This window comes from Saccoglossus kowalevskii, chromosome 10 (genome assembly GCF_978046115.1).
Source record: "Saccoglossus kowalevskii chromosome 10, keSacKowa6.1, whole genome shotgun sequence".
Taxonomy (NCBI): domain Eukaryota; kingdom Metazoa; phylum Hemichordata; class Enteropneusta; family Harrimaniidae; genus Saccoglossus; species Saccoglossus kowalevskii.
In genome coordinates this window covers 15157595-15182729 of record NC_140650.1, presented here as the reverse complement: position 1 = coordinate 15182729, position 25135 = coordinate 15157595, and the positions used below count along the sequence as shown (strand labels likewise).

The 25135-nt window shown below is 34.4% G+C and overlaps 2 protein-coding genes across 2 annotated transcripts; one reads left to right on the top strand and one right to left on the bottom strand.

Annotated features, from left to right (window-relative positions):
- Positions 1-1977: 1977 nt before the first annotated feature.
- On the bottom strand, positions 1978-8166 carry LOC100374923 (small ribosomal subunit protein mS26-like). The gene is made up of 4 exons (XM_002734897.4): positions 7847-8166; positions 4945-5079; positions 4282-4405; positions 1978-2764 (listed from the first exon to the last, which is right to left on the bottom strand). Exons 1-4 carry the CDS (start codon positions 8095-8097, stop codon positions 2558-2560), a joined length of 717 nt encoding a protein of 238 aa, XP_002734943.2. The 5' UTR covers positions 8098-8166; the 3' UTR covers positions 1978-2557.
- Positions 8167-8451: 285 nt separating this feature from the next.
- LOC100375073 (T-complex protein 1 subunit eta) lies at positions 8452-24071 on the top strand. Its single transcript, XM_085504302.1, has 10 exons — positions 8452-8525; positions 9935-10088; positions 12915-13021; positions 13983-14161; positions 14557-14728; positions 15035-15199; positions 15511-15644; positions 17151-17455; positions 22363-22551; positions 23301-24071. Exons 1-10 carry the CDS (start codon positions 8520-8522, stop codon positions 23510-23512), a joined length of 1623 nt encoding a protein of 540 aa, XP_085360428.1. The 5' UTR covers positions 8452-8519; the 3' UTR covers positions 23513-24071.
- Positions 24072-25135: the final 1064 nt, after the last annotated feature.

Here is a 25135-nt window from a genome sequence, read left to right as displayed (position 1 = left end):
GGTGTTCAATCCCAGGTATTAAATAATCCTATCAGTGATCAAATTGCTGTGTACTGTAAAATGATTTGCTTCGACAATTTTGATATTTGACCATAACCACCAAGTTTTAAGTTCACAAATTTAATTAACTAATGGATTTACAGAACTTAAAACATTTGATATTAGTACGTACATAAACACTTCAGTAGGTTACATGTGAAACCTTCAGAAGACACAGTATCTAATACCGATAGTCAAAGAGTGGTGGCCCTCACATCTGCTACGTTCATGTTATGGGATCTCGACACGTGTTGAAATTGTTAATCCTAAGTAAGGGTTTGCAGAGGAATTACGTTAGTTTGGACCCACTCGGCTTGTGCCGACATCACACCCTCATTCGTCGATCTGTTATTTGACACAAACATGAAAAATGATACACATATGATGATAATAATTGCTATATTGAAATTCTATCCATTTGCTATTGTGGTATTTATTACGAGGCATTGTGTACATGAACGGCATAGAAGATTAAAAAAACATTTTTTTTTATGTTTATGTAGCATTGCAAGAAAAAAATTGGTTGCAGCAGTATATGAATAAAATGACTGTTTGAATTCGTTACTACAGCATTTGACCACATATAGCTGCACTTCCTCCATCGTCATGTCATACTTTTATGAATCAGTTCATGTTCTCTTTAATTCACCACAGAGGGCGTGATTTTGGTCAGGCAGCAAATCTCGCTTTATGTCGAGTTTCGGTCCCAAGCATCTATCAGGACCGAGATCAAGTTTTTTTTCAGCACGTGCCAACTCAATCTGATTAAAATCTGATGTAGTGTACGGGCTTTAACTATTGTGGCTATAAACTTAATTTTATTTTATTTTTTATTACTTTTGTTATTAATGCCCTTTTATTTTATTATTTTACTTTGATTTTTTTTTTATTCTGCCCTACCTAGGGTAGGGCGGAATTAAAAAAATCACAAAATCAAAATCAAAGTAAAATAATAAAATAAAATAAAAGGGCATTAATAACAAAAGTAATAAAAAATAAAATTAAAATAAGTTTATAGCCAAAATAATTAAAGCCCGTACACTACATCAGATTTTAATCAGATTGGTGCCAACTCAATCCCGATCGTTCAGTCTCGTCATGTTTCAAGATCTCTAACATGAACGTCACTAATATGTTTGACATCAATCCTATGTGGATTAGCTGTAAAATACATGGTTTGTTTACATTCAAAGTTTGAATTACTATCCTCGGGCGTGGACATCCGGGCATTTTCACCGCCTGGCAACCCGCGGCGGTGAAAACAAAGGCCCAAAACTCGCAGAAAACGGTACTTTGGAATGACTGTTGAGACTCCTCTGAACAGTGTAACAAGATTAGCCTTACGTGTGTGACATATATAAATTTGGTTGTTCAGGATTACTTCAAAGTTGAGTTTGTGTTGTTTTCTCGAATTTTCACCGGCTCGACCGGCGTTCCACAGCAGCGCGCACAGAGCCCGTAGAAATGCTTGTACAGTGGTGCGCGTCTTAGCAACGTGGAATGTCCGTGACGTAGCTCCGCCCCCGAGGATACCCTCAACAGTTTACTCATTAGTGATGGCAGTTTCTTGTACAGTATTTAAAGTTTATTTTACCAGTATCACATGTACATGTACACAACTTTTATCACGCACATTTCAGAGAATAGAACTATAGTATATGGCATCTCAAAATTTACAAAAATTTGAATTGTGATCTCCAGTTGGTAAAATATCATCTTCAGCTCAGTTTACATGTTTTGCTTTCATTCTCTAATATTGTATTTCTGATCCTTCAACTTTAGCTGAAAATGTTTGAAATTAAACACTGTTTTCATTACAAGTGTCTATTTGGTAATTGAAGAAACAAACTTATATGGAGGAAAAAAATGAGGTACGTTTGAAGACTTGTATTTTGTTATTTGATTATTAAAAACTATGAAAACAAAATGACAAAGATGACTCTTACAATCATAATTTATTTATATCACAGACAAATTAGTAGAGCTTAAACTACTAAATTTTCAGTAAAAACTGAAAGGATTTGCGTATGTGACAGTACCCCATAAGTGAGTATTCCTGATTCCAGGAAAATTATTCCCCCCTGCATTTTGTACACTGTTCCATTATTTCTTTGTTAGTTTTATACATTATGAACCCAAGTTTTCGCTATCTACAGGTACTGATATTGATCAAAATTTTGTAAACAAATTTTGTTTGTTAAAGGTGACGAAAGTTGGCATGCATATTGTTAATGAAAGCAATACTGTAAAATACCTTTTCCCGAATATACCTTTTCCCCTATATTTTACATTCAACTTGTGAAAAAACAGTGAAAATAATTGCCATGCAAAACACGCAAAAAGTTTTCTCAGTGAAAATTAATTCCAGCTAAAATAAAGTATTAAACAGTACGTTGAGGTTTATATTCAAACATATAACATGTATGTCAACTTTTCGAGCATTCTTGTAAAATACCAAATATTGATAATACAAACAACACTATAAAAAAATCACGAGTTCCAGAATCTCCAAAGTCAACTATCTGTCTGATGTTGTCGTATCAAGACTTGGTCCCGGATCTTCTGAAGTTTTAGTTTGTTCAGACAACATTTTAACAGGAACGAATGTCTTGTATCTTTTGTTTCCATCCCTGTCAATGGCAAAATTGTAGTCCTTCACATCGGCAAGTGCTTTTTCAATAGCTTCTTCTAAAGTTTCCAAGGTGATAAAAGACTTACTAGCCTCCTAAAAAAACAGAAAATGTTTGTGATCAGAACACCATCCTCATCAGAAAATTATATGAATTATTTCATGCAACATCAATATACGCCAAATGACGCCATTAGTGATGAAGATATTTGATGCAGACAAAAAATTGATTAGATAAAACTAAAATAGCAACAGATGTTTTTATAACTTGTGGTGTTGAAATAAATTCTTCAAGGCTTTGTACAGGCAATAAACTTGTTTTGGATTCACAACAAATCATCTCTAATCACAGCAAAGAGATACAGTTGGGATGTCATCATCCTCTGCACAGTTTCTTATTTGTCATTTGATCTATTTCGTGTACTGCCAGATTCTGCCGTAAATTCTCCCATCCGAAAAATCACCCTGGGCGATTTCACGGCTGGTGGGCCCTTATTTGGGCTTCCAAATTTTGAAAAAATGTCGACTTTCAACGTCAGCAGTTGGACCACCCAAAACGAAAGGAACTATTGCAGAAGCTAATCTAAAATTTAACTATGATTAGGCCTCACAAAAAAAAAGGTTCAGTCCATCAAATTTTTTTTTTTTTTCAAATATTTAACATTGTGAGATGGCGAAATAGTGAAAACAAAATTTTCAGTCAAAAGTTTTTTGGGGTTGCGCCCACACTAAGTAGTTGAGGCATTCCATCAGTTTTATCCCGAGTAAGATCTTGCAATGATGACGAATACTATTGCGAGTGCTGAGTATTTTCTATTGTATACATGTATGCAGTTATTGAGAGGGTTATCACAGTGCCGAATGTAAGAAACAAGAGACACAATAGTGGTTTATAAGACCACATGAATAACTACATGTAGTACTCAAGCGATTAATTTTTGGGGTTAATTTTAAAGTTTTCTTTTTAACATTGTGTTGAAGGTTACTGGGCATTGTTGCTGAATTTTTAAATCATATCCTTGTTCATCAGATACAAAAACATCCAACTAACAACATTCTCTCGTTAAATTCTAATATACGCAATATCTGCCAAGTGATGTCATCAAATTGTTAAGTGACATCATCAACTTGCTCAGTGATGTCACCAACTTGCTCAGTGACATTATCAAGTTGCAGTGACATGAACTTGCTCAGTGATATACCTGTATTTAACTTCCTCAGTGACATTGCCAACTTGCTCAATTTATCATGAAGTTTGTTCAGTTACAGACCAAATTTTATTTATTCTTACATTTTACAGTCAATTTTGTTGTTTAATTCATGATGGTCAATATTCAATGACCATGAAAGAGAATTATTGAGCTATGCACATTATAAAACGTTGGATTCTGTTGCAGATGATATTTGTTTGTAAACAACTGGGAATGACCAATAAGAACGTCAAGGTCACAGATTTTCATTATCGACAACATGACAGTGTTCTGACCAATCAGTGTGTTGAAGGTATAATAATTATCTTTATAAAACATAAATACCACCACGTCCATGGAAATTTCCTGGATAACAATTTACTTCACTATCAGGACAAAATGTGACGTATATCTTATACTAACTTTTTCTGTTTCAACAATTTTTTCTCTTTCATTTTTCAGTCTCTCTCTGAATGCATCTCTTAATGTCCATCCAAACTCTCTGGCCTTCTGTTTGTCTGCTGCTTCTCTGGCCTGTCGTGCTTCTCTGCAGAAAAAATAAACAAAAAATGTTTTGAAGACACACTAAATCCACAGCAGTAGTACATGATCACAATCAGCTGGTGTGCAAGTGATAATAAAATAGATATATTTACTATAGGGGGGCAGCCATCTTGAATACAACTTCAAACTAAAGAAAAAAAACTTGTTAAGAAACCGAGAAATTCATACAAAAATAATAAACTTTCACAGCCAAACTATCCTTTGGGGTAATATTAAGGAAACCGCTAATACAATTCAACCCTAATCACTGTTTTTGCATAGAAAATCCCTTGCATATTAACACCTCATTAAATGAAGAATCTAGAAAACTTTCTTTGGGTACTAGTATTTGAAACCAAAATTATCGTTCAACTGTAAAACTAAAGCTGGTTGGATCCCTATGTCCCAAAAAATGATATTAGACACACACAGTATTTCCCTGACAGAGACAAAGTCATGGAGGAATTAAATAAAGCATCTAAACTACTACAGTTCTGTAATTTTTGATATCCACGTGAGGTGAAAAAAACATATTCAACTTACCTAATGAGACGAACACGTTCATTTTCTTGTCTATTCCATTCTAAGCCTAATTGTTGTTCTTCGTGTTCTCGAGCATATACATCATCTAAACTCATTCCCGCTAATTTACCCTGCAATTCCTCTTGAAACATTACGCTATGACAGAAAAATAGAAAGATAGGTAAGTAATACTCACAAATGGTTCATTGGATGATGATGTGCATTTAGCCATGACACTGTTGCAACCATTATTACGAACAACATCATAATGTTTATCAGGATTTACTTAATTGGATTAATGGATATCACGCTGATACTTCAAAAAATATGAGGTTATTCACAAAAAAAGGAATTTACATTGAGTGTATCATACAGCAAAGGTATCAGATGTGAAGACAATACCACAGCGTATGATGCACAAGGCATTTTGTGTATACATGTATTTTTTATTATATACCTTCTATGGACTATAATAATAAGAAAAACAAAATAGAACATTTTAATGTCGTGTTTATACAGTGTTAGGATTGTGCCAACACTCATAATGAGTCATTTGCATAATATCGAACGTCGCTTTGGCTCACCGTGCACGTTCAAAAAAAATAGATTATGTAATTAAAGTCATTCAAAAACAACATGATTGGAAACCATGACATTTAACCTTTTCACCACCAGTTCCCTCTTTCCATCACAAAATAGTCCCTTATATACCCGGTATTGTCTGCACTTTCCTTCAGAAGATTGGGGACGAAAATAACCAAATTTTTTGAGTAAAAAACTGAAAATTGACTCAAATTTTGTCTGTTGACTCCAAAATTAGGGTTCATTTGCAGAAATGTTGAAGAATATAAGAAAAAATTTGGATGAGAAAGTCTTGTGGTGAAAAGGTTATTCAACATAAATTCTTGATTATTGATCAGGTGGACAGGTGAAGGGTCAATAACTCAAGAACAATCACAAAATATATTGTACCCTTAACACAGCTAGGCGTATAATAATGCTAAATAAACAGGAGAATAAGAATACATATAGGCTTCATTTTTTTTAATTTTAGAGACAATTGTAAATCAAAGAAAGCTTAGAAAGAACTCTCGTGTGCTGAGAGTATTGGAGACATATTAATAATTAATTAGTCTTTCAAAGAAGGTCTGTGCAATGTCACAGACTGTCAATGTACCAGGTTTCATTCAAATTTGATTATAACTTGAGATATCCATGAGAAAAGCCAAAAAATTATGAATTATTATGCAAATTAGGTAATCAATATGCACAGATTTTAGTCAAAACTAATTAGGTCTCATCATAGTCCGAGAGCATCTATGTACTAAGTTTCATTGAAATGTAATGAGTAGTACTTGAAATATCAGCGGGAAAGCAAACAAATTTGCTAATTATGCAGATTAGATAATTAATATGCATGGATATTGACCAAAAACTTATCAGGCCTGTGCATTGTTCTATGACATCTAGGTACCAAGTTTCATTGTTTTGTGATGATTAGTACTTGAGATATCAATGTAAAAGTCTAAAATTTACTAAACATAATGCAAATTAGGTAATTAATAAGCACAGATCTTTACCCAAAACTAATCAGGTCTGTGTGTTGTCCCAGAGCTTATATGCACCAAGTTTCATCAAAATCCAATTAGTGGTTCTTTAGATAACAGTGGAACAGTCATAGAACAGCTAAATATTAGCTAATTATCATGCAAATTAGGTAATTAATATGCATGGATTTAAACAAAAGCCTAATCAAATCTGTGCATTACATTCTATGAATGATGCAATGGGCAGTGGGCCATTTTGATCAATAACCTACAGTATTCTAGACAAACACAAAGCTGTAGCTCAGACACAGTCCCTCAACACGAAGTGTCGAAAAAGTCCAAAAAACATTGAGCCATTATTTTTTAAATGCATGCATGCAAAAATGTAGTTTTATACAGACCCACACTTATTTGTTATTCTCAAATATTTTATTTCTAGTGACCAATCATATTTTTTTTACGATTTTGCGCCCTGCCAATAGACAGTAACTTGTTGGCAAGGACCAGTTGTTAGATAAAATAGAGGCATTGTTCACCCTATTCGTTATTAAATTCACATGTATGTGTCCCTGTTAATAGAACAACTCAGCGCAATGTAGCCTGACAAGTTGGGATCGCAGCAGTCCAGGGCGCCACCTACGCCAAATTGTCATGCTAAGCGCAATGTTGTCATAGAGATCACAAGCATTTGTTATCAGACATTCGCGTGCTGTTCGGCAAAACTTTAAACAAATAAAATCACAGCAATAATTTCAGGATCACCACATGATGAGCAAAATATTACACCCTCATTATACCAGATGATTAAAAAACTACAGCAAGTGAAACCCACAACACTATTCAATGTACTTAACATCAAATAAATACAAGTTCAACCTCATCTGGTGTTGTGATGTTGCATACTTTTATTTCTTAAATAATTTGCTCAACAGCTCTGCTACATTGCTGTGTCCATATTTTAACACAGTGCAACCATTGTACAACCCTAAGGTATATACATGTATAAAGCATGCACATCTATCGGAGTAAACAATCTGTGCTAAAATTGAATTAATTTTCCCAGATTTGAACCTGCTGCATAAAGATATCATATAAAATAAACCAAAATGGCAGATCCAACTCACCTAAAAATTGTTATAGAGGTATGTATGCACAGTATGGAGATTTAATAGTAATTTTTCAGTCACATGCTGACGTTTCAACTCACTGTAGAATATTTTAGGACACATTAATCCATAGTACTGATCATTCACGCCTCTGCGCATGTAATATATGATGTATATTGATGTATGATGATGATGATGATGATGATGATGATAAAATCTACTAAAGTCCAGCACATCTACCTTGTATATAACAAATTATTATAATTTTACCTGATAGATTTCATATCTGTTAAATACCGTGGGAGCGCTTCTTCTAAAAACTCCGTCTCCCATGGATCCCTTGGAGTTGGTTTGCGGACGTAGTTCTCTTTCGATTTAGAGGGTGGCCTCGGAATACCGCGTCCATAATAACCTTCACGACCGCGAACAATTTGTTTCGTGATTACTGACATTTGCCATGGATTCCATGAACTCTGAAGACCACCAACTCTAGAAAATACTTGTGTTGTACGTGAGTACATGATTTGTTATTCGATGAACATATTATTCACCGGTTTGCACGTGTTGTTTGTGAGCCGACTCACAGCGATAAAGTTATATTCGTATACGACTATTTTGGATTCGAATAATGATCTATGTATATTGTTTTAACCTTGGTTAGTGGATTCCTCTTTTAACATTCAATATCTTTCATTAGTATTTTTACATTGAAAAAAAAAACACGTCGACTGCAAACAATAACGAGTGGAAAGATTACATTTATACAAATACAATACGGAATTAATTTAATATTTACATGTGCTGGTTAGTGTATCGTTACTCCAGTAAGTAACTGGCAAATGAAAGGGTATGTCTCCAATTCGTTCCTTGTCCCACCAAGCATTTCTGAACCAACCTTTCGCATTGCATTCTGGGAACTGAATTCCGCCATTGCTGTCAAAGAATGATGGTGAGTGAGTTTGCAATATTGTTTGAATCCGATATCATCGGTCACCAGAACGGTTATAAAAGTGTTTAATTCCCAAATATTCAACGAATATACATTAACGTATATTGTCCATTTTGCATTTAATTTTAAGTTTAGTATTGCCTTGTCAAAATGATTGCGTTCCGTTGCTGTGCTCCATGAGATAGCATGTCGACATGTACATACACATCCAGTGCTTATACTGTATGTACTAACGCCCGGTATGCATATCGCTGGACTTTCATGATATACATGTATTAAAAATCAATATAAAGTTATTGAAAATATTTCCTTGATTTAGTTATTGGATATTCTCTTAGGTGACGATTTACGCTGTACGTCTCTTTATTTCAAATTTATTTTTTGTATTATAACCCAGCCATTTCCACCGATTTTACCTGTTCAAATCACGCACTTGACAATTTAATCTGCGACTTTGACAAATTCAATGAAATGAGCACATAGTCAGAGCATGGGGTGATTATTTCTAAGTCTTGCTGATCGGAGCATCTTTTTTATAGCTCCATGATCTGAACGAATCCCCAAATTCATACATCAGTGTTTCGAATTTTATTAAAAGTCTGTACCCCTAACCACTGAAACCAGGGCAGGTAGGTAACTTTGAAATTTCACCAGTTTTGCCAGAAAATTTATCAGCCCTGCATTAAAGTTTATTTTTAAATATTTCCAAGTTAGCACATTAAGTCACTTTATTTGGCAGTAGGCAGAGATAATATCATTATTAATGATCTGAATGTCAATAATTTCTTGGTTATCACTTTCATCTAGATCGAAAAAGTCCAATTTATATTCACAGTAAGAATCTAAAATATATTATAAAATTTTAATTGAAACGACCATGAAAAGAATGTTACCCAGACCCTTAGCCTGGTTACCACCATTCTATCATTTCCTTGGTCCTTTGGCTTTGGCCTCTGTCTGGAAACGTTGCTTCAATTTTGCTTTAACAGTCAGTGGATTACAACTGAATATGCTAATCTGAATATTTATTTTTGAAAATATCTTTTCAATACTTAATGTGTGCTTTGTTTATTAAATGCACTGCGAGAAAGTGTCAGTTGTGATTTGATATAATTTGGCAAATCAAAAGCACTGCGAAATTTAGATAGAACAGAAAAGGATGTCATACCGTCATACATTGTTGGACTAGATAGGTGTGAATTGTACTATCTCCGCACATTTTTTCTCAACAGATAGTTATTACAGAGAGGAAAGACCCTTAGACATGAAATTTTTACTAGCCAGACTTTTAAAGTTACCAACCTTGCACAGGTGAACGAGTGAGCTGTTATTTCAAACTCTGATTTGGTTGGAAGAAAAAAACTTAAGAATATGATTTTGAAATTTTTTATTTTTTTTTTAATTTGTAGCAACCACAGATTATCCTCCTGAAGGAGGGGACCGAGGCATCTCAAGGAAAGTCTCAAATTGTGAGCAATATCAGTGCCTGCCAACTTATTGCAGATGCTGTAAGAACGACGCTCGGTCCACGTGGAATGGACAAACTGATTGTAGATAATAATGGTAAGGTTAAATGTACATTTTAGTGTAACTTCTTCAATACTAGACTCAAAGCCTATAATAGAATAGAATATTGCTTTATTACAACCTTAAAGTGCCTGTGAAATGGCTGCTATTTTTACGCCTAAAATTATCCATTGATACATAAATATTATTAATTTTTATGTTTCTAAGCATGAATTATTTTTTTTAAGTGAAAAAATGTGTTTTAAACTCAGTCTACGGCAACTTTATTTTTGTGTATTTTAAAACGAGGCTCCTCATTAGCTTATTTGCATACAAAAATTCCCCTTGTGACGTCAGAAGGGGAAGTCGCATGGCAGCTCGCATTGCCGTTACATGTAAATAAAGCAAATTTCTTGTACAGTTTTCTCGTCTTTGACTAAATTGTCACTTATGTACTTGTTCTTTGAGGAAGAATGGACCATAATGATTACATAGTATCAATTTTTGTTGCATGGGGTTGAGTTAGATGCGAAATATGTCCGTTCTGGTGTAGCTGGTCACAGACACCGGCGCACGTTTGTACACTGTCGCTGGACTAAATAGAATTTGACGTCGGAATTATCTCGTTATTTAGCAGGTTAATTGGCACGTCACTACACTGTTTTATTTCATCGATCATCTGAGTAAAACTTTCAAAATTAAAATAAGAGAAAAAAATATTTTGACATTCTAAACATTAAACTATAGTGATCACTATAAAATAATTAAAAAGAACGACGAATCACAGTTACTAAAAAAATGACAGCCGCGTGGAAATATATTGACATTTTGTTGAAATAGGTGAACGCGTCGGGTCACGGCGAGGGCAAGTGCGTTAAAAACGGCGTTTAATTGGATAACAAAAATAATCGAGATCGACACACATCCATGGCGTGATTGTCATAATTATAACATCATATTAAAACTTGATTTGGTGGAAACACATTGACCAAGCCCGGATTCTTATTTAATAAATTATTACGCAGATCAAGCTGCAAGCATGGAGGTAAAAAAAGAACAGAGGTGTGAATTCGACATTCAACACCAATCACCAACCAATTCAGAAACGTTTAGCCTTCGAAAATGAAAACAATTAGCAGTGTGTAAGGGCTGTGTAATTTCCTGTTATTGCTACCTTTTACCACAGTCCCTCTATGATTGTGCTTTTACTTAACAGGGACTAAATGGTCTCTATAAAACGATAATCAGGATCGCAAAAAAAGTAAACTCATTTGAAACATTTGCCGGACGTCCCTCATTCTTCTGAAATCTGCCTCGGTGATCATGGGCTGGTGCGGAATCTATTTCTTTGAAAATTGTTGCGCCAGGTTTACGTTGTCGGCGTTTTTCTTTAAACCTAGTTTTTTTCATGGACGAGGACAGTTTTTCCACACACAAAAAAGAATCTGAGGTTAAGTGGCTTTTGTCCACTGATGTCGCACCTGCGGATCTATTAGAAACGTGTGAATACATACACTATGACTATAAGTTTCACTTCAACTGCCCACAACACAACACCTAAAAACTCTCTCACAAAAAAAAAAAAAAAAATAGACCGAAAAATGTATATATAAGTATACTGGTATGACTTCCTCTCACATTTTGTCATTTGGTGGCGCACTTTCGGCGACAGTCGGAAATCCGGAAACAGTCGACCGTTTCAGGATAGGTGGGTGTGGCTACAACACGAGAAATATCTCAAATTTACTTGGATACAAGTAATCATTTTCAGCAAAAAAATCAATAACTGCCCATTTCAGTGGGACACAGATCTAAAATGAGAAATGTGAGGGTGGTCATTGCACAGGCACTTTAAAGAAAATTAGACATTACGGGTTCCGTGATGCACGTCATTTTATTTTTCAGATCGAATTCAAAATGGCTGACTGGCGGCCATTTTGTTTTAATATCTGACATGCTTTGACTGATCATGTTCAAATTTTATATATTCATTATACATCATGTTGTAGATATATACATGTATTCAAAATGGCTGATTTTGTTTTAATTAATGCTGTTCCAGAGCAATATCTCTCAATATGGACAGGTACTCGTTTGATGATCAGATACAAATGTCAATCATCATCATATTCCTGACATGGTTATATTCCAACTATATTACTATAAACAAAACTATACATCTTAAATTCAATAACTAACAGGGGACTGTGTCATGCATGGCTTGTTATACAATGATTAAAGTGTGAATAAGTTTACAATAGGGTGGTCGCTATATACAGGGTACTTTACATGTAAATTGTGGTAGGCAAGTGACCGCTATATAGAGGTGAGCGTTAACACAGGTTTGACTGTATGTGCAGAAAGTGGTTTCTTAATTTATTAAAATTATCCATACTGTATTTTATTCTCCAAAGACTGTTCCACAAGTAAGTCAGCTAAAAAAGATTAATAACTGTCTTTTTTGGCGTTACACTTGTGGTAAATTAATGTTCATGTCTGTTTATTCTTTCACTGTACTGTACTAGTGCAGCGAAATAGAATGTCTGACAGAAATGGCTGTGTTTTTTTTGAGAGTTGGTCCAGTCTTCATTATAGTCAGGACCATAGAAAAGAAACATACATTTTAAATGAAATAATTTTATATCCAAAATCTTGATTACTTGAGGGGTTGACCATCAAAAATTTTGTCTGGAGGAGGGTAATAATTTTCACAGAATAATTTGAAGGAAAAAGCAAACTTTTTTTTTGCAGAAAATATAGGCCGTACTGAACGAAGAGAAAATATAATTTGTTTACCATCTCCACTATTGTAGCCCACTTTGCAATGGTCAATACCCTGAAAGACTAATCTAATTACAACAAAACATTTTGCTCATTTTCTAGGTAAAGTGACAATATCCAATGATGGTGCAACAATATTGAAATTATTAGATGTTATCCATCCTGCAGCAAAAACATTAGTACAGATTGCCAAGTCACAAGATGCGGAGGTAAGCAGTGAAAGTAATCATCTTTTTTCTTTCTAGATTTATTTAGACTGTAACTTGGCCCTCAAAAATATTAGTCACAGATATTTTCAATGAAAACTCTGAGACAAACAATTTTTGCATTAAATCATGAAACAAAGATGTTGTGTATAAAAAAGTTGAAATGCACTTGGTTGACTTGAAGGTTGGTGGCTTTCGATGCACATGTTTGATATGGGTCTTCTGTGACATTATACAACTTGCGTCAAATGCATTGTTTACATACCTGTACTGTGCAATGACTAAGACACTGACCTTCTGTGAATAAAATTCAACCAAGTGACAAGATCCAAAATAGCAGATGCACTTTGTATAGATATGGACATTTTCACAAAAAAATGGTAAAATATTAAATCTGTGGAAAAATTTCTTTATTTTTTGAGCCTATTCCACAAGTAAGTCAGCTAAAAGAGAATAATAACTGTCGTTTTTGGCGTTACACTTGTGGTAAATTAATGTTCATGTCTGTTTATTCTTTCACTGTACTGTACTAGTGCGGCGTAATAGAATGTCTGACAGACTGGCTGTGTTTTTTTTTTAGAGTTGGTCCAGTCTTCATTATAGTCAGGACCATAGAAAAGAAACATACATTTGTTTGAGTAAATTTGAAAAGATCATTTAAGTGTCATTAAAAAAATGTCTGTATCATTGAGTTTGTACGAGTCTGGTCTAAACTCAGTGACCATGCTTGTTGTGTAGCATGACCTCTGAACCAATTTAAAGATTTTTTGGAATTCATGAAGACACAATTTTGTAAAAGTCAGACTTTCAGTGTAGTAGAACCCCAGAAACATTTTCTGCTGCTATAAAATGTGGTTTTCATTGATTGCCGAAAACTTTTGTTTACAGTATATAAATTGTGATATTCTCACTGCCAGGAAGCCACAGAGGTATTTGACCATATTGATATTATATATAATCCTAGGTTGGTGATGGTACTACATCGGTTACTCTCATAGCAGCTGAATTCCTCAAGCAAGTTAAGCCTTGTATTGAAGATAATGTCCACCCACAGATCATTGTAAGAGCCTACAGAAAAGCAACTCATTTAGTACTGGAAAAAATTAAAGAGATTTCAGTCAAAGTGAAGAAAGATGACCCGCAGTAAGTTGACGTTTTCTAGTATTTTACATCCTGGTACTTTGTATGACCCTGGAGGTCACACATCCTGGTACTTTGTATGACCCTGGAGGTCACACATCCTGGTACTTTGTATGACCCTGGAGGTCACACATCCTGGTACTTTGTATGACCATGGAGGTCGCACATCCTGGTACTTTGTATGACCCTGGGGGTCACACATCCTGGTACTTTGTATGACCCTGGGGGTCACACATCCTGGTACTTTGTATGACCCTGGAGGTCACACATCCTGGTACTTTGTATGACCCTGGAGGTCATACATCCTGGTACTTTTGTATGATCCTACAGGTAACACGCCCTGTACAATTTCTTCTTGTACGACCAGTTTCTTTAACATTTTTACTGGTTTCTCTTAGGCAATTACGAGAGGTACTTGAAAAATGTGCTGCGACGACTTTGAGTTCTAAATTGGTTGCGGCCCATAAAGAATTTTTTGCGGTAATGATTGTAGATGCTGTGATGTTATTAGATGAGTTGTTGCCACTTGACATGATAGGTATAAAGAAAGTTACTGGTGGTGCTCTGGAGGTAAATAATTACTTCTCTGTTTATAAAGGAATTAAATGTCATTGCAATGTTTTGGGCTCTTTGGTTCTTAAATAAGTAAAATAATATTAAAAAATTTTAAAAACCTTGTGGGTTATGCAAAAAATACTGTGGACGCTTTTTTACAAGACAAATTTTGCCAGTCTGGGAAAACTGGAAATTTTGTAGCTATGAATATTGCATTGCAATATAATAAAATATAATAAAGAATTTTGCAGCCAATCTTTGGTTTGAGTTTTGTACTTCCTGTTTCTTTGATGGTATTTACAATGCACCTTGTTTCTGCAGGATTCCAGACTAATTTCGGGTGTCGCTTTCAAGAAAACATTCTCCTATGCTGGTTTTTGTATGCAACCTAAAAAATACAAAGATGCAAAAATAGCTTTATTGAATGTGGAGTTGGAATTAAAAGCAGAAAGAGACAATGCTGAAATCAGACTAGATAATGTTCAGGTAAGACGTAGTTGTTTTTGTTTGTTGCAATAGAATCAAAGTTTTAAAAAGTAATTTGCAATCTAAGATCTCTTGGTCTTCCAGTTTAATTGTTATATTAGTACTATTAGTAGTGCATATACTTATGTGAATGAAGGGTTACTATCGTCAAAATAAATCATAATTGATGATCTACTATACAATTGATCATTTACATGCGCTTCTATTAGTTAGGTACTTCTAACAGAAAAAAACTGTGCCATGGTTCACCTTAAAGTTAACACCACCTTGAATTTATAATAAATAATATTGAATTTGCTGATTGTCTGTAGGAGTATCAGGCTGTAGTTGATGCCGAGTGGTCTATACTGTATGATAAACTACAAAAACTTCACGACAGTGGCGCTCAAGTTGTGTTATCTAAACTACCAATTGGAGATGTTGCAACTCAGTGGTTTGCTGATAGGTAAGGTACAAGTGTTTTACATACAAACATGAAGTGGTTTTGTGACCGCTGATCAGACATGTTACTCCAGCATTGCATATCAGGAATGAACGTTTGGTACACAATGAAATCAAAGTTCAAATCTTATTTCACCAACAGCTAATCGCGTTTTCTGTTACAAAACAGCATGTATAGACTAGTGTAGCTTGTTATATTGTGCGGAACTGGTTGTCTTAAAGGCCCAGGTATACTATAAATACGCTCTAAAGCAATAGGGATTATTTTCTTGCTTGTCACGCTGTAGTAAACAGCTCCAGCGAAGCTCCGGTAAAAACGCGTTTTCTCAACTTACAGGTCTATTATGTCGTGCCAAAGTGGATGCATGTGACTATGAATATCACAGCAGTGACTGTGTGTTGTATTTATGACAATAAATAGTGTACAAGCTGAGATTTTGGCGGATAAAAATAAAAAAAACATGAACCGGGGAAAGGGACGCGAGACTAATCTTGAATAATTACTACTGTCAATCAGTCATGTGATGTTGGACCGCTGAAACAGAATGCGTCATAGGCTAAGCAAGTGATTAACACCGCTCCTTAGCATAGTCACACCTCCAATTCACACTTGCCCGGGGCAAGTGAATTGGGCCTTTAAGCCTTAAGTGTATGGCAATAAATATAACGGTAATCACGCAATACCATATATTCACAAATATCCACATCAGTTTCTTTCCAATAGCAACAGATTCACTTGTGATAGGTTTCAGCATTTTTTACAGAATCATATCACACAGAATTTTTTGTTCAATGATTGAAGATGAACTATATGACAAAATGATATGATAAAATATGATTGAGAAGTACACCAGCCTCTTGTTTTGTGTACAAACATTAGGTTCCATTTTATTCAAATTCATAGGACAACTATTTTCATTTTCATTTTAGTAAACTAACTAACATTACATACTTTCCTATGTTAGTTGTGTTTAGTGACTGGCAGATTTGATTTACACAAAATTGCTCCAAATTAAATGAGCTTAAAACTAAGTTTTGCTGACAACATACTGTGAAATACTTTATTTTAGCTGGAATTAATTTTCGCTGAAAAGACTTTTTGGGTGTTTTGTATTAAATTTATAGGAATTATTACTTCACCGAAAATAGCAAGATTAATTCTAAGCAAAAATAAAGTATTTTACAGTAACTTTAATTAGGTGCTCTAATAGGTTTACAAAGTTATCATAAAATGTAGTGATATAGACAACCAAGTAATACATAACCCATACTGAGATGTAATTTGTTGAAGAACTTGTTCTTTCCCTGCCTAGATCTGCTTATTTTTGTCATAAATTTATAATTCAAATCGTCAAATTGTTAAAGAAAGGTTTTCCATGGTCTGAAGGTGAAGTAATGATAAAAAAACTTGATTAAATAATATTAATACTGCAAGATGCTCAATATTATTCCTGAAATCTATTATGATGTATAGGTGGAGATACTGACCAACTGTTTATTTATTTCAAAGGGATATGTTCTGTGCTGGCAGAGTTCCTGAGGAAGATTTGAAACGTACAATGAAAGCTTGTGGTGGTGCGATACAGACATCTATAGAGTCGCTGACAAAAGATGTCTTAGGTAGTTGTGAATCATTTGAGGAGCAGCAAATAGGTGGAGAAAGGTATAATATATTTACTGGCTGTCCACAGGCTAAGACGTGTACGATTATATTACGTGGTGGTGCCGAACAGTTTATAGATGAAACTGAACGATCTTTACATGATGCTATTATGATTGTACGAAGAGCTATCAAGAATGACGCTGTAGTTGCAGGTACTGTTTCATTTGGGTGTGCTAGTGTTGTCTGATTTAACCTTTTCACCACCAGACTTTCTCACCCAATTTTTTTCTATACTTTTTTTTTTGGAGTCAACAGAAACAATTCGAGTTTTTAGCTCCGCTGTCGACTTTGTCGAGCGGAGCTTATCATATGAGTGATTGTCCGTCGTCGTCCGTGTCAATGTTTTACTTTTTCGACTTCTTCTTGAAAACTACAAGCCTGAATGCTTTGATACTTGGTGTATATGTACCTTGGGTAGACCTCTCTCAGATTTGTTCATTTCATGATGATATCTTCAATTCTCTAATTTTGGTGAATATTTTTGTCATTTTTAGTAAAAAGTGATATTTTCGACTTCTTGTTGAAAACCACAAGTGCAATTGCTTTGATATTACATATATAGGTACTACATGTGGACCTCTCTCAGATTTGTTCATTTTGTAATGATATCTTCAATTCTCTAATTTTGGTGAATATTTTTGTAATTTTTGGTAAAAAGTGATATTTTCGACCTCTTGTTGAAAACCGCAAGTCCAATTGCTTTGATATTACATATATAGGTACTACATGTGGACCTCTCTCAGATTTGTTCATTTTGTAATGATATCTTTAATTCTCTAATTTCGGTGAATATTTTTGTTATTTTTGGTAAAAAGTGATATTTTCGACTTGTTGAAAACCGCAAGTCCAATTGCTTTGATATTACATATATAGGTACTACATGTGGACCTCTCTCAGATTTGTTCATTTCATGATGATATCTTCAATTCTCTAATTTTGATGAATATTTTTGTAATTTTTGGTAAAAAGTGATATTTTCGACTTCTTGTTGAAAACCGCAAGTCCAATTGCTTTGATATATTATACATATAGGTACTACATGTGGACCTCTCTCAGATTTGTTCATTTTCTAATGATATCTTCTGTTCTTTAATTGCCATGTGCATTGCTAACAGCGGAGCTATCTCAGCCGACAGGCTGCTTGTTTTTGACTCCCATGTGCGAAGCACAAAATGGGAGTCTTTGCAGTTAGTGTGTCTGTATGTGTGTATGTGTGTATGTATGTGTGTATGTGTGTGTGTATGTGTGTCCGACTGTTCCACTGCTATCTCAAGAACCATACATCGGTTTTTGATGAAACTTGGTGCATAGATGCTCTGGGCCAATGCGCAGATTTGATTAGGTTTTGGTAAAAATCCATGCTCGTTAATTACCTAATTTGCATGATAATTAGCTAATTTTTAGCTGTTCTATGACTGTTCCACTGATATCTAAAGAACCACTCATTGGATTTTGATGAAACTTGGTACATAGATGCTCTGAACATATGCGCAGATTTGATTAATTTTTGGTAAAAATCCGTGCATATTAATTACCTAATTTACATGATAATTAGCTATTTTTTAGTGGTTCCATGACTGTTCCACTGATATCTAAACAACCACTCATTGGATTTTGATGAAACTTGGTACATAGATGCTCTGAACTAATGCTAGGTTTTGATTAGTTTTTGGTAATAATCCGTGGATACTAATTACCTAATTTGCATAATGATTAGTCAATTTTCGTTTTTTCCACTGATATCTCAAGTACTAATCATCACATTTCAAATGAAACTTGGTACATAGATGTCATACGACACTGCACAGACCTGATAGTTTTTATGGTAATATCAGTACATATTAATTACCTAATTTGCATAATTAATTAATTTTCAGCATTTGATATAAGTAGTTAGCATTACATTTCAATGAAACTTGGTACTTACATACTCAAGGACTATGCAGAGATTGATTGTTTTCGATAAATATTTGTGCATATTAATCACCTAATTTGCATAATTAGTTAATTTTCAGCTTTTCCATGGGTATCTCAAGTACTAATCATCGCATTTCAATGAAACTTGGTACATAGATCCTTTAGGACTATGCAGAGACCTGATTAGTTTTAGGGTAAATAATTGTGCATATTAATTACCTAATTTGCATAATTAATTTTCAGCTTTTCTACTGATATCTAAAGTACTAATCATTTACATTTCAATGAATCTAGAATTATGCAGACCCAATTAGTTTCCGGTAAATATTTGTGCATATTAATCACCTAATTTGCATAATTAACCAACTTTCACACTGATATCTCAGGTACTATACATCACATATCAATGAATGTACATGGATGCTGTAGGACAATAGACAGACCTGAATAATTGTGGGTTACAATCTGTACATATTAATTACCTAATTTGCATAATTAACCAATTTTAAGCTTTCACACTGATATCTAAATTACCGTAAAACTCCAAAATTTCGACCGGTTTTAAATAATTGGCGTTAGAAATGTGACATGTTTTTAGAGTCGTGGCCGAGTTGTAACTCAAAATCTAAACAAAGTCATCAATCAGTGAGTATTATGACAAGCAAAACAAAACATCAAGACGCGCAGAAGAGGTCAGCACAAAACTAATAGGTCAAAAGACAAAGCTGTCTCGCACTACCTAGGAAAACTTGCGAATGTTCGAAGTACAGGTACCCATTGGACAAAAGATACATGGAAGTTTAGCAAACTATCTCCCCGACCCAGTGCAATGTATCCGGTTAGAATCAAAGCTCACGTGTCCCTTATTTGAGGGACCAAATTCTGCCTTAAATTCGCCCTTGGATTAAAAAATAAAATGGGATTTAAGAAAATAAAATGGGACTTTTAAGGTGTATTTTGGCGTCATTTTTCGGACATTTCAATCAATCCTGCCGGCTAAAATAGAGTCTAAGTTTTACCGTAGTCATTGACGTCTGTCTATTCAAGAGTACACGTGTATGATTTTTATCGTGACTAGCGTGAGCGGGTAAGCTTCCTTTCGAGAATGAGCTGTTATCACTGTGAACAATGTTAAATTATTCTTCAGATGACCAGTTTATTTTTTAAAAACAACTAATTTTTTTATTTAAAAAAAAATCATGCCGTTTTCGCATCAAAATCCAAGCCAAAATATCGTACTACAACATCAATCTCTTCGCATTGCGTTCAATAACATTAACATATTTAAATAAGCTATGGTAATTTGAACACGTTGGCACCATCCAGCTTTTTGATTGGTTAATTAGCGATTTGACCTATTTGACCTAAGAGAACATGGCGGATATCCTACAGCATCAAACGTTTATACGAGACCGGAATCATTCGCTTACGATGAAACTAAGTTGACTTTTATTTGTATTTCATAACCATTCAACAAATTTATTTTGTGTACATTATTATAATCACTACTGAGTACAGTAATAATCAACAATTCAGAAACGCAGCATGCCGAGATTTTTGTGTTCGTTTTTATTTGAAACTTCGTTTATTTAGAATATATTTTCGTTACCAATAAAATAAAAATCTCTCAGTCAATCAGAAACCCGGATTCATGCCTTCGAGGAAGGTCCCGTTTGAACGCTCACATCGGTTTTTTTTTTCGTTTGGGGCAAAACTAAAACTGGTCGCAATTTTCGAATAAGAATGAGTCGGCAATTTTTAGTGGAGTCGAAAATTTGGAGGTAAATAAAACACAAATAAATAGCCAATCGAATTTTTAGAGGGGTCGAAATTTTGGAGTTTTCACGGTACTAATTATTCCATTTCAATGAAACTTAGTATAAAGATGCTCTAGGACAATGTACAAACCTAATTAGTTTTGGGTAAAAATCTGTTCATATTAATTCCCTAATAAGCATAATAATTCATAATTTTTTGGTTCTAATCACATTTCAATTAAACTTGGAGACATAGATTTTCTGTTACATTGCGCAGACCTCATTAGTTTTACACTCAAATCTGGTCATATTAATTTTCTGATTTGCATAATTAGTTTTCAGCTAAGTAATTTCGAATTATATTTAATGTGTCTCCAATACTCTCGGCACATGGGAGTTCTTTCTAAGCTTTCTTTGATTTCTATTTTACTCGGAACACTTAGGCCATTTTTTTGTCCCAGTCTTCTGAAGGAAAGTGCAGACTATAAACAGGACTATTTTGTGAATTTGTGAGAAAAATGAGGGAACTGGTGGGGGGAAAGGGTTAACGGTATCCTTCATTGAATGAATGCATGCATGCATGTATACAGATATATAAAGTGGTTTTCCTAAATGTGAAAGAATGTTTAAATGCTTGGTAGAAATCTTTAATTCGTTCAAATCTTGCCAAATCTTGCTTTTATTTGTTGAAAAAGTTCAAGTCCTGCTTTTGTAAAACGTTTATCAACTTCTCATAATCGTATGTTTTATAGAATAGGTGATTTTCCGTACAATTGTGAGATCTCGCGAGATGCATGAAAGACGTGCGTCAAACGTCTGCCGCAAAAATCGAACGATTTGATTTTGAACTCTAATTTCTTTATTTCGTAGCTCACACTGACCGGCCGATCTTCGACAGAGGAATATTGCTTCCGAATACCCTTACATAATCGAAATTGCCTATCATCAAAAGTGGACAGCACATTATTAAGCATGGAAATGTCCCCCAAAATACTTCGCGTTTGTCGAATCCCACGCGATGTTTGACGCCACTACAACGCTATGACCTTTGTTTGTCCTGTTTTTACGTTTGATTTCACGCATAACGCGTGATTCTCGCAGTGTACGGGAAAATGGTCTATTAATTTTTTCTTTCGTTTGTAATCACATTATCATACTGATTGTAAGTTGCTTGTATTACCAAAAAAACAAGTGTCATGTTTATTTAGGCATGGTAATGATTTTGAGTGTGCCCACCTGTTTAGTGAATAATCTTATTGACTAATGAGTAACAAAGCTGCATTTACTTAATCTTATAAATATTGTGGTCAAGTTAAAGAATAAATACACTGTATAGTGAGTGAATCTTGTATGAATATACAAATTGTCATGGTTACTATTTGCAGGTGGCGGAGCCATTGAGATGGAGCTCAGTAAATACTTGCGTGACTACTCGCGTGGTATAGCAGGCAAAGAACAGGTTCTCATTGGAGCAATGGCAAAAGCATTTGAATGCATTCCCAGACAGCTATGCGACAACGCTGGCTTTGATGCCACTAACATACTTAATAAACTCAGACAAAAACACTTCCAGGGTAAGTAAAAATACTTATGTTTAGCTTTGAGTTTTCTCTGTGTGCCATAATTTTTTTTTTCATCTATAGCACATCAGATTTGCTCATTTAGTGCATTTAATATACATCATAAAAAATGCTATAAAATTTGATGGCATTGGTGGAGATGATGGCCACTGTAAATCACTTTATGGCAATGATATAGGATTTCTCAAACATGCATAGTAATTTTTCTCTGAAAACTCAGAATACTGAAAATCCCTTGTTTAATAAATTCAGATACAACACTGTCACAAATTGGAGATACTCTGTGTATGCATCTAGTGGCACAACTCAGGAACCCAGAAAACTTAGCATTGATTATTTGGCCCACTGTCACGATTTCAACTATAAGCCAAGGGTGGACAAATTCCCCTGTCTTTCCCAGGCTGAACTATTATCAAATAATGACACAAATGTATATGATAATATATTTTCATTTATGGTACTTGTAAATAAACCAACAAAATGTCCATAAACATATAAATGAATTTACACAACTCAAATATATAAATAAATTTACATTACAAATATATGCTTTAAATACAGAAAATAATAGTCGACTTATAAAATGTCATGTATATTCCAGCTGCTCAGAATGGCGAACTATATCACGACTATTCGTTTGATCTACATAAATAACTTGTACAACTGACTCAACCAGGTGCACCCATTTTTTTTACACATTTTTCCCTCAATCGCTCATGAAATTTATAATTGTTCATTTGCAGGTGAAATGTGGTATGGGGTGGACATCAACAATGAAGATATAGCAGATAACCTTGTAGCATGCGTCTGGGAACCGGCTATTGTCAAAATGAATGCCATCACAGCGGCATCCGAAGCAGCTTGTCTTATATTGTCAGTCGACGAAACTGTTAAAAATCCACAATCGGGGGGAAATCAACAACCAAGAGGGAGAGGGAGAGGCAGGCCACATTAACACTAGTTTCTCTTAACTATATTTATAAATGTTCATGTCGCCATTCCTGTGTATTGTCTACCTTTCAAATTATTAGATATTTGGGTATATGTGCATCTGATAAGATAGAGGTATAGACTTCATTTTTTTTTTGCTCTGCCACATTACATGTTTCTTAATGTGTATGGAAGAGCAGATAAAACATTGTCTCCCTGCATATGCATTTGATCAGATTGACGCAATTGTGACAAAAGTGGTGTATGCTTCATTTCCATTCTATAAATGTTAAAGAACTATAATGTACAATTCAATGGAATCTATGCAGTTGATAATTTAATTTTTTTTTTTAGTTGCTTCTTCTGTACATACCTTTTGTTTATTGAGGTCGACAGTGGGTTAAACCACTGACGGAATCTCCCATTGTATTTAAAGGGTGGGGCTAAACAACTAAGGGGTCTGCTTGGATTTATTTTGTTTTGAAATAAGTCATGTCTTGTATTTACAGCTGCATTTGTGCTGTAACTTCTGATATTCTTTCTTTGTATTTTTGTTTACAATAAAATGAATGTTGTTCGGGAAAGGTTGTATCATTTCTGCTGTGAACGTTTTCAGTGAAAGCATATATACAACGCAAAATGTTTTAAGTCAAAAAAAAACCTGTCAAACTGCATCCTCTGACAATTACTTTCACATTGTCTTTGATGCAGTGATTGTTTGTGGATTGATCAGTATATCCTAGTTCCCAATACAAGATTCTACCTACAAGATAGTTGGACTTGTATACCTTGACAAAATTGAGCGTTTGGCAGAATTGCTGGTGTATGATGCTAATGGACTGAATGAATGAATGAATGCATGCATGCACACCAGGCATTAACATGATTTTAGTTCAATATTTGTAGCATGACATTGAAGGTATGAAATACCGGTATGCTAGATTTGCATTGATGAGACTAAATCCTTATTGGCTTGGAGGCTCATCCTACTGGTTGCATTGGTTGGTTTGTACTTTGCCCTTGGCCAACTTGTTTTGAAGAATTGTTCCAAATTAGAACTTGAATTTTAGTCTTGAATACAAATTGCTGGATTAAGGTCAACATTTCTGATTTGCATTCAGACTACTGTAAAAGAGTTAATTATTCACTGGGTTTTAATTTTGCTTATTTCTCTAAATGGAAAGTTTGCTAAATTAAAACCCAGGGAATATGTAAAATGTAGCATAGAACACATTATCTAAATGATAAAACAGATTTAAAAACCACTGAAATGGTAAATTAGCAAAATTTAAACCCCGTGAAAATTGGTCATTTTACAGTATTAAAGAACTTAAACAATAGCATCTAACTTCTCCAAATTAGAGGGCGCAAATCAGAAATATTCATCTTGAATTTGTTTTTCCAATTCCACCATTTTAGATTTCCAGATTCTCTGGGATAAGATGAACTTTGTAAAATTCAAAGCTTTCTTGATACTTGCAGTGTTCAGTAAGTGAGATTTAAAATTAGTGAGGAAATATGCATACATTTTTCTTCACATAGTAAATTATCACTTTCAAGGCATCCTGCAGAAGGTGAAACACTCGCACGGATTGATCAATTCAGTTCCATGAACATAAAAACTATCCAATATTTTTTGGAATCTCTC